Here is a 15,999-nt window from a genome sequence, read left to right on the forward strand (position 1 = left end):
AGACACAGCAGACACAGTTATCACAACAGCTCGTGATCACTAGCTGTAGTTTCAAAGCTACTTTGCTGGCTGTTTTAACGACTGTATAATTACAACTGAGATGAAGTTTAGCTGTGATCCAAAATGCCAGCTGTTCAATTTTTAGTGTGGATCCATGCATGACAGGACATTTCTAATATGTTTTTCAAGAGGGACTCTTGAATGGAAAAAAAAATCCAGCAGATTATTTCTTTAGATCAGGGCAATGAAGGATAAACGTGCTCAAGTTAAAATGTTAAAAAACTAATACTAATGAGGCCATGACTAATAAACATGAGGAAACCTGAGAAGTGAACTAAAACAGAAGATCTTTAATGTAGATGCAAAATGTAAAGGTCTAAATGTGTGATGGAAAGGGAAAATTCAGCATTATTTATAAAGTTATCTCTTTATTTTTCCATTTTACACACTGAAAAATGACAGTAAAGTTGTTCTTTATGGGAGAAGTGTTGCCTGAGTTTTCACCCTTTCCAGCTTTACAGAACATGTTACAGAACGTTTTCTCTTATAAAAACAGTAATATTCTGAGGGCTCTGCAGCCTTGGTGGAGGTACACCTCTCTCTGAGAGCTTTATGGGTACACCTGAGGCTGAAAGCATTTCAGTCTGATTCTGTGAAGATAACTCATTTTGATCAAGAGTCTTTGGGTCTTATATCTCTTTGAAAAGCTGTCAAACCTTTACTGCTGCCTCTTTGAGAAGTCGCTGATTAAAAATCCCGCTGGACTTAGTGTAATTGCATGCAACATATAGTAAAAAGCCAGACATCTCTGAGATCATAAATGCAAACACAACATGATGTGGTACTCATAAAGTCTGTCTCATCTCATAAAATTTGATGTCCAGTCATGCAACTAAATCTTTTCACGACAAGTCTTATCTCCTGGCACAAAATGCTGCCACTATCCATTACATAAACCAAGAAACAATCCTTCCAAATTGTGAATAAAACTGGACAAATTAGATTTCAATAACAACTAAATGAGGAAGTGAGCTATTGCATAACTCTTATTTTGGACGTTTTATTGCTTAAGGTGGAGTGCAGGATTTCTGGGTTGCTGACTGGAGACAAATCGGAGAGTGCTTTTCCAAGAGCACAGTATTCCAACGTGTGCCAAACGAAATATTTTAAGATCACGTTCAAAACCATAATAGCAGAACTAAACAGAGAAAAAAATGACTCACTGTGATTATTATTTTTCTCTCTGTCAGTTTGCTACAGTCGGTCGATAGTACAGATAAAAGCGATGTGACATCCAGCAGTGGCAAAGAAAGGCAACAAATCCAAGAGCACAGAAATTAAACCCAAACAGGAGATCTAAATTGGTCTCTTGATACAGGAAACACAGCCAGCAATCCAACTTACTGTAATACTGTCATTAGTGAAACTGCATTCACTGTTTAATAGAATATAAGCATGTATTACACCACATCTCCTCTGGCTCTGAAGCCATTTAATGAACAAGCAAAGGGCACGCTGACCTGTTAATGTGCTCCGATGACATGATGCACGATGGTGAATGTCTCAACTCAAGTTTTACAAACTGCATGAAATTCTGCGCTGACGTCAGGACAGAAAATGTAGTTTTTCTTTCCTCCAGCTTTTTTTTTTTTTTTTTTTGAACATCTGAATGGTAATTAGGAATTACAATATTCATTAAGATGAACATATGCCTTCGGATGATCATCTCGTCTCATTAAAAATTTACCAACAAGAGGCCAGAAATGGAAGGATGATTTGTTGAGGAGAGCGGTATATATGTGGACATCAAAGCTGCACAAATGTCTGAATTTCCTAAACACATAACATTATAAGTTAGCACAAGATTTACTGTTGCAAGGAGCTGAGGATGTTGCTTATACACATACATAAGTATATTTCAGACTTTCATGTGCTTTAGAGGTTTATTCTGGAGGGTACCATGAATAATTCTTCATACCATCATTCAATATTTAACATGATGAGAATTGAGTAATAGTGTCACAAATGGCACTTGGCAAAGCTTTTTTTTCTGTGCAGTGCAATCTCCAAAATAGATTTCCAATTCTAAAAATGCAAAGTTTTTGAACCATTTTTAAAAAAATCAGTGCTGACACCATGTGGCAACATACACAGCTTACAACAGCTCCTATGCAGGTGCGACTTCTGCTGCTAGTGATTCATCACCTGCACATATTTCTTTTAAGATCTATGTGAACTTTCATGTGCTCTTTGTATGCCAAAATAAGACCTTGTGTAGAGGAGTGAGTGAAAGCATGTCTTGAATCTTACCTCTGTGAGACTGTGCGCCTGCTTCAGTAAATCTGCTCTCCGTCTTTCTGCCTGCCTCACATGGAAGGAGTTGCTTTGACTCTGGAGGACGAACACTATCTCCCGCAGGTCTGGGGGAAGACAAAGGACAAAGATGTGAGACTGCTCACACACTGTGAAAAAGGATCATGCCAATCGTTGACCTTCTGAGTACGAGGCAAGAAAAGAGCCGCGGTCGGAATAACTGAGGTGATTTTTGCTAATCTCCATTATTGGCCTGGTGATAACAACCAGCACATCAAGAGCTTAATTGGCTTGGGAGAGAGTATGTAAATGTCACAGCCCAGACTGTGTTACTTAATAAAAGATTAGCAGTCAGAAGAGTTTCTCTGAGGTAACATAACACACAAAAGGTTGACACAGGCCAGCTGTCCGCTGCTGGCTGAACGGCACAACTGCATTTTCAGTAAAACTCAGTGACGTTACTGCATATTAAGACCAAGATTAACAGGGAGCCACAAGCTCATTAATGCCAGTTTAACAGCTCATACAGACTCTTCAACTCTGACAACACGTTCAGACGTATCTTTGTCATTGACCCGCCGTGCTGCAGTTCCTCTTCATGTGAAATTTATTTACAGTGCAGTAATAGTGACACGGCTCAGTGAAGAATGACATTGGCTGCACAAACAAGTCCTCACAAAACCCTGTGGCTCTTACAGCCGAGCACAATCAAAACTAGCCCAAAAGACCGGGGGGAGGGAATATATAAAAAAAAAAATCTGTCATTTGTCTTTGGCTCTGTACAATTACATTTGACAACTCCTAAATCCTGTAAGCTGTCCCTCACATCAAAATGAAGTCTGAGGCACCTGGCTGGAGCGACTGTGACAACAAAAAGGCTTTTCAAGGATTTAAAGCTGAGAGGTGGGAGCCAATATCCAGGTGAAGTAAGAAGAAAAGCGAGAGATGTCAGAGTTGTCCTGCTATGACAGGCTGCCTCTCTGTAATGAGACGTGCAGGGCTTTTTGTGCATATTTTCCGTTTAATTTGAGCTCAAACAAACACAGCAGGCTTTGCGCCAGATAATTCTCACTTGCTTTATACATTTTAATTAGCTACTTAAGTATTTGTACAGAATACAGTCATAAAGGGTAAACCGTGTCATAAATTATGATTACCAGAAGGCGCTTTTCCCATGAAGCATTTCAAAATTTGCTGACTAAGTGTATTTTAGTGTTTCAAAACATAAATATGTGCCAGCCACTGCTGACAGGTCTATAATCTTCCCATTGGAATAGTTGTGCAAAAGCAATAGAAGGAAAGAGGGGACGGACGAGTGCTGACAATGGCAGGATTAGATGGATCGCCTCCTCCTCAATTACACTGCTTGAACCTCTTCCCTCCCTGGGTTCAGATATTAGTGGCAGAGTCAGGGGCAGACACTATGTCAGGGTACAGTATCCCTGTCAGATCTTTTTAATTAAGTGGTGGTGGGTGTGTCGCTCCTTTGCACCGCTCATAACAAAGATCCCATTGATCGTGGGTCCCTGGTGAGGGGGGGGATTTACTTGCTAAATCTCAGCATGTCCATCTCCCAACAGATCTAACCTCCGCCGAGAGCTGAGCTTAGAGAGCGAATACCACTGCACCTCCTCTAAATGTCCTTCTGCTGAGCTTGCCAAATGAATGACTATGTGAGTGTGCGTGTGTGTGCATCTGGTTTCACATAAAGCAGTGCATTTTAAAGCCCCAGGTGAGGTACCAGCCTCCTGATACTGCACAGTACAGCTATAATTCCAGCTGCATGAGACTAACAGTAAAATCAGATAAGCAGTTTGCCAATCCCTCATTGTGTAGATAATGCGGACTTCATGCCAAAGCAAAGGAGAATGAGGGGTAAAAAAAGAAACTAATTAAGACTGAATTCACTGGCCTTGGCTCCACACTAATGGGTTTCGATTAATCATCAAACAACAGGGAGAAAAGGGGAAAAGGAAAAATCCTGTTATAGCGCCCTTCTTCCGTCACCTATCGTTCCTCCGTCCTTCGCCTTTCAGGTAAAAATCACCTTTGTGCAGTCCCTTGACACTCGTGGCAGCTCATGCCAGATTACAAATGCGCAATCAATACAATCTGTATTTAATAGGGCAAAGATTTTAGACACATTGTGCCAAGGATGCAGCAAAAGCACTTTTTTAGTGGATAGGTGAGATTATCCAAGGATGCCTCTGGGCTGAGAAGAATATGAATAAGAAAACATGCTATTACTGGGGGCATTGTAGGAGGATGTTAATGTGTTGGGGGTCGGCTAAGCTTGGTAGGGTGTAGCTTGGATGTTCTAAATGGTTGTTAGGTGGCAGTAACGATATGTTATGTTACATGAAATGCTATCAAACTGTGTGGTGATGGGGTGTAACTACTCAGTCCAAGGACAAGCAGAACACCAGATGTTATCATGCCTCTGCTGTGTCTGCGTCTGTGTCTGTGTCTGCTCCATGACTGTATGCGACAGCATCCTGCAAAGTTAGAGAAGCCATGCAGAGAACAAACAGCACCTTGGTGATCCCCTGATAAATTTTACTTTGTACAATACTTTGGTTTGTGGCTAAACATTTGCAAAGCTAACTGACATTCCCGTCATCTGTATTTAGTTCTAAATAGCAAACGTTAGCATGCTAATGTGCTAAACTCATGTGGTCAACATTGTGCTGCTTAATGACTGCATGTTAGCCTGTTCCAGAATCATTTAGTTCAGTACAGCCTCACGGGGCTGCTACTGTGGTCGTAGCCTCTTGTTCTTTCCTTTCCTCAAACTTCTTTTTAAAAAAATGCTAAACAGATGAAATTTTCTTTCTCGTAGGATGTTCACTTGGCAGTTTCGAGTGCATTTGGGTAGGATGTTGTCAGGCAGTTTGCTGTTATTGCGATGGTCGTTAGGGTGACTCTGGGTGCCTGACCAGGAGTATTTAATGTTTGCTTGGATTGCCTGTTTTCACAGTTGTTATAGCGGGGATGCTATTAGAGCTAGCAGTTCTACCTGTAGTTATATTAATAAAACACAATTCCCGGAGGCGAAAGTACGGAATCATTTCATCCATTTAATAATAGGGCAAAGAGGTGAAGTTGCACCCTGGTGCCAAACACACCATGAAACACTTTTTTGAGTGAAATTATCAAAGGATGCCTCTTGGCTCATAATAATGTGCTTTAAATGAAAGAGATTGAAGGTTCTTAGGGAGATGAAGCCAAAGCCTGGGTCACCTCGGAGCAGATGATTTTATTTTGCCAGCCTGATGGAACTAGAAAGCTTGAATCTAGCGTTCGTTTATCTCCCTTCACTCATTCAGTATTCCACAGAGGCCACTCCACAAAAAAAAGACTGTATCAGCCTTGAAATATATTGGATGAAATGAGACACAGGAGAATTGGCCCTCCTTTCTCTGATCTGTTACTTTCCTCGATGCACAGAGCCATTGTTTAAAGGCCTTTATGATCTGGTCTATGGCAAACTCTGTGTGAAGGCTTTCAGTGTTCTGTGTACTCCCTCGCTTTCTCTGAATATAAGAGGGCCGAGGATCAGAATTAAAGAATTAAGAATGACACACTAAAACATATTTGTATTTCTAGGTACAAGCACACACACAGGAAGGTATATAAATATCTGCTCTTGAATGTAGATTATGTGCTCTTGTAGCGGCCTGGCCCTGCAGTGTTGTCACCTCATTGACACAAATCAATAGTGACACTTCCTTAGAGCAGGATGGCAGTCGTTGCCAAGTGGCAGAGGAACTGAGAGCACACTGACCTCTAGGCACTCCTGTAGCTCTGTCATCCCCATCAGTGTCACAGAGCAGGTGTGTGTAGTCACCAGAGCTGTCACAAGAACATTTCATCTCAGCCTAGAGTATCTCTATCCCCTCAGTTAAATAAATACACGTCCATGACGAGGCGACCGACAGTGCAGAAAGGGATAAGTTTGGGAGAGCAGGATTTTAAATCTAGTTCTGAAAGGAAAGGGAGGGTCATGCGGATGGAAAGCAGATCAATAGTGCAATTTCAATGACAAATGTTTGCAAAAGTCTAGAGGGATAAGATCCTGCAAGTGGGGCCATTAGACTGCAGTGAGAACAATGAAACTGTCATGACAGATCCAGAGCTCTTCATCGCCAGCACATATTCAGAGATGACAGAGGATGTCAATAGCTCATTTCCATAGTCGGCAGGCCTGACTCCCCATCCAGCAGCTGATTGTGCTAGTGTAAAACCTGCTACACTCCAATGACTCACATCATTGGACTCCCTGAGACAAGAAGGCCCAGATTCATCCTTCTCCTAAAAATTCTGCTCCATCTCTCTCTTCCTCACGTCCAAAACGGTGCATCCGAGAGACATACTACACCGAAGAGAATTGGGTTGCCGTTTCCAGAACAAACTAAGCGTGACGGTCTCACCAGACAGCACCAGGATTTAATAGCCAATCCACAGACATCCGGTGATATTCAATCTGGAAGCCCAAATTCAATATAACCAACTTTTTTAGGCTGTTGAGAGTTTGATTTAGCCATATAAAAATAATTTACCTTCCCTACAGGCAATCATCTCGTGTGGCACAGGCCTATGTGTCATGCAGCAAGTGAAACGATTTTCTATCAGCCTCCTTCTCATATTAATACAGACTTTTAATTGCCTTGCACAAGATCAATAGAGAACATGGTGTATTTAACTTTCAGCTTACAGCTGAAAAGGTCAGCGTCATAAATATCTCTCAGTAAAACAGAGAGGAAAATAGCAGAGAAGCCGCCGACAGAAAAGGGAGTGAAACGAGGAAGCAAACCTGTAGAAAGAAATGGGAAGATGCACTATGATTGCAAAAGAGGAGAAAGAGGAAGTGTGTGAGAGACAGAGTGAGAGAAAGAGAGGTGTGCACGAGGGGCAAGTCAGAGGGAAAAGCCACTGTAAAAATTAGCTCATTACAGTGGCAGTGCAAAAACACAAATAAAAAACAATCACGCCGCAGACGCAACACGTAAAGGTTGGAGAAAAGGGTCTCCAACCTGTGATGATCGCACTCATTAGAGGTTCTCTAGAGTTCACGACTCCATGGACAACTCTGCTGAAGACTAATGAGTGCTGAACTCAACCCTTAAACCTCACTTAGCATCAATAATTCAGGAAGCAAAGGCAATTAATGCAGAGCAGATTCCAGGTTTTGCTTATGAAGCCCATTCATTATCCATAATAGTGTTTCAAAAATGGATGATACACCACTTGAAAATAACTTTGTTTTTTCCTAATTTCTGCAAAGCTCGATTTTTTTGGAAAGATGCATGATTTCATAGCCCGTACAGCAATATACGCTAGCGACATTATTGAGGATTAATGTGTGGTGTTCTTTAATTTGGAAAATAAAGCCACCGGCCGTGTTTGGAATAATAAATAAAGAAAAGCAGGGACAACAGAATTGGCATGCAGCCAGGCACTAGGGAACGTGAGAGGGTAAGAGAAAGAAAGTAAAGGAAAGTAAATAGACAGGGAATGCTGCTTGGTCTGTGGGAATAATTCAGTCAAAATCTTGTGAACATTGTGCCTCCTTCAAGATACAATGTGCATCCCCCTGGTCTCAAGAAGCTGGCTCTGTGCCACTTCATGAATATAATACAGGTGCAGAGGGGACAGTAGCACTGCTTTCCTGGGCTTAATTATTGTTACAGCGATAATCTGATTCCAGTTCTGGCGCACCTTCACAGCTGCCCTGCACCCTCAACTACTAACACAATACATCAAGAACCTGAAGCTAATCTAAAAAAATAAGAGCTTTTGGTGTAGCTTGCATTCACTGTTTGCTGGAACATTTTTCTTTCTCCCGCAGATAAAGAAGCAAACCTTTTGGTCACTTACTTTTCTGAAACATCAACAATAAACTTCTGATTTTAGAGCTATTCCCTTCAAGTCAAAGCGCAAGGTTTTCTGTCTACATTTGCATTTTTTCAATAAAGTTGAGCGAGAAAAAAAACAGGCAGTGGCCATGACCAAAAGAAACTGTAGGAAAAAGAGAGTAGAGAAATATCAAATTCAACATTTTTTTAAAGGAGATGATCTCTGTATTGTTTCTTTCCACCAAATTGCACAACTAACAGCTGAAACACGAAGAAAACAAGGCTGCATTAATACTCTGGAGCTGCAGTCACTTGGCGAGCAAGTATGTATCACTATTGTAACCACTTAAACCTTTTTTCATTCACATTCCACAAATCAGTGTCTCTCTATTAGTGCAGGAAGACACAGTCTGACCCACGAAACACAATTTCAGAAGTGGAATTTTATGACTTCTGATGTAATTTCCCAGCCGGGTCTCACTGGGTCTCTGTATGAAATCCTTTAGGTACAAGTTGCAATATGAAATCTTATTAGAAAAAGGAGGCAGCCAACTGTAATACCTCAGATCAAACCTTATATATATGCAAACAATAAAATCTCTGCAGTGCATTAACTGCTTGCATTTACAGGTATACTGAACATAAAATTTGCTTATATTAAAGCAGGAAAATGGTGAAAACCCAACAGGATTTGAGTCAAGACTGCCTCATTTATTAACATTATTGCATATTGGTTCTACTTGAAAAGCTGAGCTCGGCTAACAAGACATGAAAGTCAGATGAAAACTTAAGATTTTGTGGTTACTCTTGTCCGAATGCATCACCTCCATGCAGCGCACCTGCATGTATGATCTGAAACCAGCTTAAAAAGAGGATTTAATTGACAAAGTTTTTTACACGTTTTTATTTTAATATTATTATTCAGTGCACAGTCTCCTCTGCTGTTACACTGTGCATATAAAACATAATTTTTCCTACTTTATCTCTTTCTTCTTCTGACTACGAGTCTGGAAATGAAAAGTGAATTGAGTAGATGAACCATGACTGATTGGGCTGCTTGGGCTAGACAGCCAAAGGCCTGACAAGATTGGTATTATTATGATGTTTATTCGTTTTTGTCGTGCTGCACAATATACCGTAATGTTGTTTAATAGCCTTTAATATAAACTGATCTGAAGAAGAAATGCTTTCTACATTTCTAAAACTGTATCTTGGAAATAAACGTGGAAAACTGAGTATTTCTGATTCCATTTCTTTATTGTGCTGTGGGAGGTCATGTTATATATAGGGGACTTTTTTTTGCAATCAAATCTTAACAATGCGACTGTATCCTCTATATTGTTGCTGTTTTAAATGAATTTTTCTCCTGAGGCTTTTCGGTCAGTGATGTCCTCCAAGGTTTCAGCTACATGTGCAGCTCAGATGTAGCATGTTGCATTGTTAAAAACAGCATGCAGCACAAAGCGGCCCGGGGACTCACACTGCTTTTTGTTTGCTCTACAGATACAAGATATAATAATGTAGATCTGCGGTGTGTACAAGCTGCACTGAGCATCTCATTTTATTCCGCCTGAAATGAGACATCATTCTATTTACATTCGGCACCCTGTATTCCCTCAAAAGAAGCACTGTTTGAATGAGTACTTCCGATACCCTCGAAAAGGTCACAGCTCCTTTAAATTAAACAAGTCAGTTATACCTATTGATGCTCACTGCTGTGTTGTTAAAACAATAGAAAGTCCAACTTCCTTTATTCATCTTCTGAATCCCTGCCCGCAAACAATATTCACTGCAGGCGAGCATAGCTTTTCTGGTGTGACAAAGGGAATTACTGTGGCGTGCCAGATAGTGAAGCTCTATTTTTCAGATAGCTGTCTGTTTGTATTTCCTCTCTGTGCTGAGGTGCCAAATGAGAGCATTATGAAGTTGCTTTTGTGTGCTTTTGCGTCTGTGGTGACCCAGTTGAATGAACAACAGGCAGAGGTCCAGAAAACTGGCTCCAAACTCCTCTGCAGGCTCCCAAAAATCACTCTCAGATGGTGATTGTGTGCGCCCCCTGAAGCATGAAAGGCATGCATGGGATCTTTTTATTTGCTCTACTTATGAAATTCCTGGTTGCTGTCAAATCAATAAAGAGAGGGGACTATATTTCTGAAAAAAAATCTGGCGATCTCAGAAGATTAAATTTTCAAGGCAGGCATGAGACAAAAGCCCTTTTACAATTTCCCTTTAATAACTTCTGCGATTTAAATTTCACACTATCCAACATTTTTCATTTCAAGAGTTACTGTTCATGATTATATCAAGTGATAGCGCATTTCAACCCTTTGATCGAGCAGTTCTCTAAATTACTCAGTAATAGCTCATCCCTTTGAATGTCATCCAACTCTGTAAAGTAGCTCCAATGATGCAGACTGATCCAAATATCAAACAATAACAGGGTCCAAAAGATGACCTGTGCTATGAATAGCAGCTTTGAAAACATGTACTATCAATTACAGCAGCATATAAATGAATAAAAATGTGAATACACAGAACACAGAACAACCTTTGGCATTTCAGATTACATCCTGCAAATTACAGTGTAATGAGTTCATGCATACAGTGAATCAATAACATACTTACTGTAGAGTTTATTGAAAAAGAGAAACAACTTTGTGATTAAGAGGGACTTAAGAGATGAACACAAAGTAATTCCAGCTCCTTAAAAGTACAATAGGTAACATTTCATTATTAAAAAACATCACTGCCACTGTTAATAATGCAATGAATTTAGTTATGGTACCATTTATTTCAATATTATCATTGTAATTATTATTGTTGTTAGTAGTAGCAGCAGCAGTAGTAGTTTTATGCTGAACATGGTCTATTGTTGCTGCTAACTTTGGGTGAAAGATGCAGCTGGATAACAGCTGCTGCTATAAAACTGTGCACATATGTCTTTAAAAGGATGATAAAATATTACTTTAACCAACTTTTACATTCTGTTGTACTATCATGTCACTAAGGTGAACATACTTCTAGCAAGAAATGACATTTATTGCAGTTTCTTGGACAACGGAAAGTCGTTATACAAAGTTTTATATTTACAGTATAGAATTTTTTATTCAGATATTTTCTATGAAGTGAAAGGGGCAGATGTGGGTTGGCTCCTTTTCATGACAGACAGTGGCTACTACAGCTATGGTTAAAAAGACATGATGGGTCTTCTATCTGTACTCTTTAATGATTCATGCCGTGCATACAGTACAGTGTAATTTATTTCAGGGTTGCTCCTATGTGCAGATTTTTCACCCTCTTCTTCCTTTGGAAGCCTTGCATGTGTGTGCAGAATCTGTACACTGTAATATGCTTGTAGTGTCATTCGAAAAATGAGACTTACCCAGCTGATTGTTGTGGATGACATGCATATCATCTTGGCTCTGAAAAGACAGAAAAACTTTTTAATAATAACAGCCAAAGAAAGATGTTCAAGCACAACTTCAAATAATGACCTATATACATCCACTGTTTTGTTTTCACAAAAGATGCAGAAACTGTCAAGAATGGCTTTTGTGAAGACGTTCAGTTTCAGCTAAATACTCTATTTCCTCTTCCTAATCACTAATTAAGACTTAGTGATACTAAATATGGAAAGCCCTGTGGGTTATTTGGAGAAATAATGGGTGATACCCCACGTCATTAGTCCTTCCTAATTGTGTGGGTTTTGTGCCTGCAGCATTTAAGCTCTGCACATTCGGCTCAATTAAGGCGTTCAACACTGTTCCACCTCCAGAGCTGTCAGTGCACCCAGCAGACCATGGAGGGATGAGTAAATCAATCACAAGCTGAGCAAACTTTGAAGAGATGTCTTTTACCTCCATCTTTCAGAGGAACTCTTTCAGCCTTGGGAAAAGGCGAGAACGTGCGTTTCTGACTGTTTCAAGAGCTCGAATATTAATAGATAATGACAAACCCAGGCCTGTTTTGATTTATGACTTCCTCTAGACTAACAATCATTTTACTGGCAAGCTGTTGCAGCCTTCAGAGAGCTTAACTAAGTCATAAATTCACTCCCAGCGGGTGTGGTGCAGTGGTTAGAGGGAATCACAGTAGTTTGGTGGCAGTTGTGTGAACCAGCCTATATGTAACCCGCTATCGCAGCACATTCAGAGGACTAGCACTTTTCAGAATACAGAAACTGTAAATTTAGTCAATTCCCTGCCCATGAACGATTTCTTGCAAATGTCACGACAACACATTACTTATTTCCTGAAGAGCTTGTTTCCTGCACTTCCTATCTTTCCTATTATATTAATCAAATCCTGAATGCAGCGTTTTGACAAGCATCACATTTTCAGAAGAGGAAATAATAGAAGAAAGTTCACCAATTACAAAGATATGCACAGCAGTGATTCGCGCACATGTGCGGCGCTCTTTCTTCTCTTATTTTTCCAGGTGATCAGAGTTACAGGCAAATATATGCACAGGCAGACAAGATCATATCAGGGTGATTTAATTCAGTGGGTACAAGACATCAGCTTAATTGGACTCAGTAGCATTAGTCATGCCCAAAAGGTTTTTGTCTCATCTTATCACACACTACTGCTCTGAAATCATTTCCTTAGCTGAAGAGAGAAGGCACCTGACGGAAAACATGCATCTCATAAGCCAGGAGCATCTGACTCGTTATCAGATAATTACTCACAGAAAATCTTTCCAACTTGAAAACATATATTGTAGAGCAGGTTAATATCGAAGGAAAACTAATCTAGAAAGATGAGGCAAATAGTCCGACAACAAATTAAAGAGCGTAGGAGTTGAATATGGTAGTTGTGACAAAGAGCGGCGGCTGCGAAGCTCTTCACCGTCTGCTCCAGCAGGCAAAGAGGAAACTGCACTGACAACAAATCACTGCATTGTCACTGTCAAACAAAATAAATCAAGACCTCCGGTGTGATGAATTAAGCGGTCGATGAAACGTTACCAATTGTATTGATCGTGTGCAACTGTGTGTGCGTTCGTAATGTAGGCATGTGCGTCCACTACATGACTCTAAATACGACCTAATGCTTTATGGCAGGCATTAATGAGGCTTTAATGAGAAATCCCTGAATCTAGTTGAACTGTAGATAGTCCTGAGCTGTTAAATGTCAGATTGTAAAGCACAGTGTCTGTCAGGAGTTCCTCTGCTTTGAGCTGTTGTTATACAGGCTGTCGAGTGCAGAGAAATGCAGCCTCCTCATTCATTTCAATTAGACCACTATTCTGGCACAGCAGAGGTTCCAACGCAGCTGCCTCTGGCAAGCAAAAAACACAGGGTCATCTGGCAAAAGAAGCTTTTCCACAACACATCATCATCCAGCAAGGCACTGCTCTGGCCAATCAATTACATGCAAGTGCTCATTCTTCACACTGCACATCACTTTCAACCATTTTATCTGATTGTTTGCTTTGCGATCCAGAGCTGTAAATCCATGTCTTCAGTGTTACAAACAACTGTGCAGCCTTTCGCTGTTTGTTCAGCCTTCACACTCATGGATGCATTACTCAACCTGACTTCTGGGATCATATTTCATCCTTTCACCTGTACCTGTAGCAACGCACCCCCACCAATGCAGCCCTTTGTGCCTCTACATGCAGTTCTATTTTTGAGTCTGAACACCTGCTTGAGGTACTTGGATCATGTTCTTATTTTTATGATTTCCTACACTTTGCAAGATTTCCATTTAGCAGGGATGTTTTACATGGAAGATCTCTTGAAACATCCTGAAATTATGACAAATCAGACTCCATTTACATCCATTTATCAGCAGAAGTAAAACTCAAAACAACACTGAAGAACAAACTGATTCAGGTCATTCTATTCATTGTCCTTGATGTTTACACTAATATGATAAGAATATTGATTAATTTATGAGCCATAGCTGCTTTCTACAGTCGAAGGTGAATATACTTCTCATTTATATGGTCAAAAGGTTACATATTTGACCTTTAAGAAAATCCTGCACTTGCACTTTCCTGTAGTTGATTGGCAGGATGGGCTACTAATCTTTCTCCGGCAAATGATGGAATATTCTGCGACAGAGTGAACTCAGATCAGGTCTAACATAATTTTCGCAATTACCGAGAGATGAATTATTCTCTGCTCACAGGACTCCGCTCTTTTTGGCCCTCAATGCCTGTGCACGCAGGTAACGCTCCCCTTAATCCTATTCGACAGCAGGCTGTCAGCCATTTGCAGCGGGAATCAGACACCCATAGGTGTGAAAAAGATATTGCTATGAGTCTACACTGTCCATCCGAGGGGGTGAGTTTCACCATCCCTCGAGCGCTTCTGATCTGTGGAACCACAGCACTGATGCAGACAGACACAAAGATTGTGCCTCGTGTAGTTAAACCGCACAACAACGGCCGCGGCGCACATGTGCAAACTCCTTGAGAACGATGCTCAACCCTCTTAATGTGGTTGTTATGTAATCAAGGACACCCGCAAAGACAAACCTCTGATCCCTGCCTTTGATTTGGAGGCTCTTCACATCCATACACGGCAGCGGCCCTGCCCCCTGCTACATCTCTCAATCCCGGAGGGCACAGACGCTCCACTGATGTGAGTGACCCGTCAGGTCACATTAGCTCTCTGTTCACTGATGGCAAGAACGACTCAAGGCTGCAGGGTTTTCTGAATTTTGACATGTGGGTGAAAAATGTGTGATGTTTACAGAAGCTGGCTTTCTAGAAGGACTCTGAGCACCTGAAATACCTGAGAGCCTGACATCTATTATTCATGTGTTCACTCTCTATTTACATTAACTACGGAATAAAACAATTTCTTGGCAAAGAGCAAACTGTCAGCTTCATTTTGAGGACGCTTTCAGGTCCAACACTTCAAATGTTTTTGCATCCCTCCCCCATGTCAGGGTGCCAAGAGAATTGACAGATTAAAATTTCATTTTTCATTCAAACGCTCTTAATGTGTAATGACTTAATGACTTGAAATGTCTGACGCTACTCTTTTCAGGTTTTATTCAAAGCTCTGTTGATAACAGGGCATACGGACTCAAAACTGACAAGTTAAACTGTTAACTTGCTTGAAATGTCACTACAGTAGCAATTTTCCCCATGATGTGCCTGATAATGTGCCCAACAGCAACTTTTAGAAGTAACCAAGCTTTATCTTTGGGTCTTGGATGGGTATTTGACTTATTATTTGAGTTTTAATCTGCATGTCACAGGCAAAACTTCAGCATCCTCACCAGCTGATGATTCATGCACTGTTCCTTGCAGGCTAGTTTGTCTTAGCGTATAAAGGTGATTTATACGATGTCCCTGATCCTTCAAGCCTCAGATTCTCAGGGCAGGGAGGTCCAGAGCTGAAGGGCTCTGACTACAAAAGCCTGGTCACCTTCAGTCTTGATCCAGGATGTGGGAACAGCCAGCAGAGCCCTGCCTGAGGATCTGAGCCCGCGCTCCGGCTCATAGTAGAGCAGCAATTCAGCGATACAGTTGGGAAATGAACCATGGGGCGCTTTAAATGTGATCAGAAAAATCTTAAAATCAATTCTACAACTTGCAGGTAAGCAGTGAAGTGGAGCTACATCAGGGCTGAAGCATCTTCTAGTGTGTGTTAAGAGGCGAGCAGCAATTTCGTACCAGCTAGACAGAAATCTCCCCCGAGCTTCAAACACTTTTTCATGAAGCCTCTAGACTTCGGAACTAAAGTGTCATGAACAGAAGATCTACGATGAGAAAATGCAAGCTAAAGGGGTCTCTTATAGGGTTGGATGGTATCCACAGCAACAAACATCATCCTACTCCCCCCCCCCCCCCCCCCCCAAAAAAAAACAATTTC

The 15,999-nt window shown here is 40.9% G+C and overlaps 1 protein-coding gene across 1 annotated transcript in view; it reads right to left on the minus strand.

Annotated features, from left to right (window-relative positions):
* b3glcta (beta 3-glucosyltransferase a) overlaps positions 1–15,999 on the minus strand; it is a 58,153-nt gene that overhangs the window by 24,622 nt on the left and 17,532 nt on the right. The window contains exons 3-4 of the mRNA XM_076735768.1: positions 11,551–11,590; positions 2,311–2,420 (exon numbers count right to left, since the gene is read on the minus strand). Coding sequence (XP_076591883.1) covers positions 2,311–2,420; positions 11,551–11,590 — 150 coding nt within the window. The remainder of the gene's footprint in view (positions 1–2,310; positions 2,421–11,550; positions 11,591–15,999) is intronic.

The sequence above is a fragment of the Chaetodon auriga genome, chromosome 7 (assembly GCF_051107435.1).
Source record: "Chaetodon auriga isolate fChaAug3 chromosome 7, fChaAug3.hap1, whole genome shotgun sequence".
Taxonomy (NCBI): Eukaryota; Metazoa; Chordata; class Actinopteri; order Chaetodontiformes; family Chaetodontidae; genus Chaetodon; species Chaetodon auriga.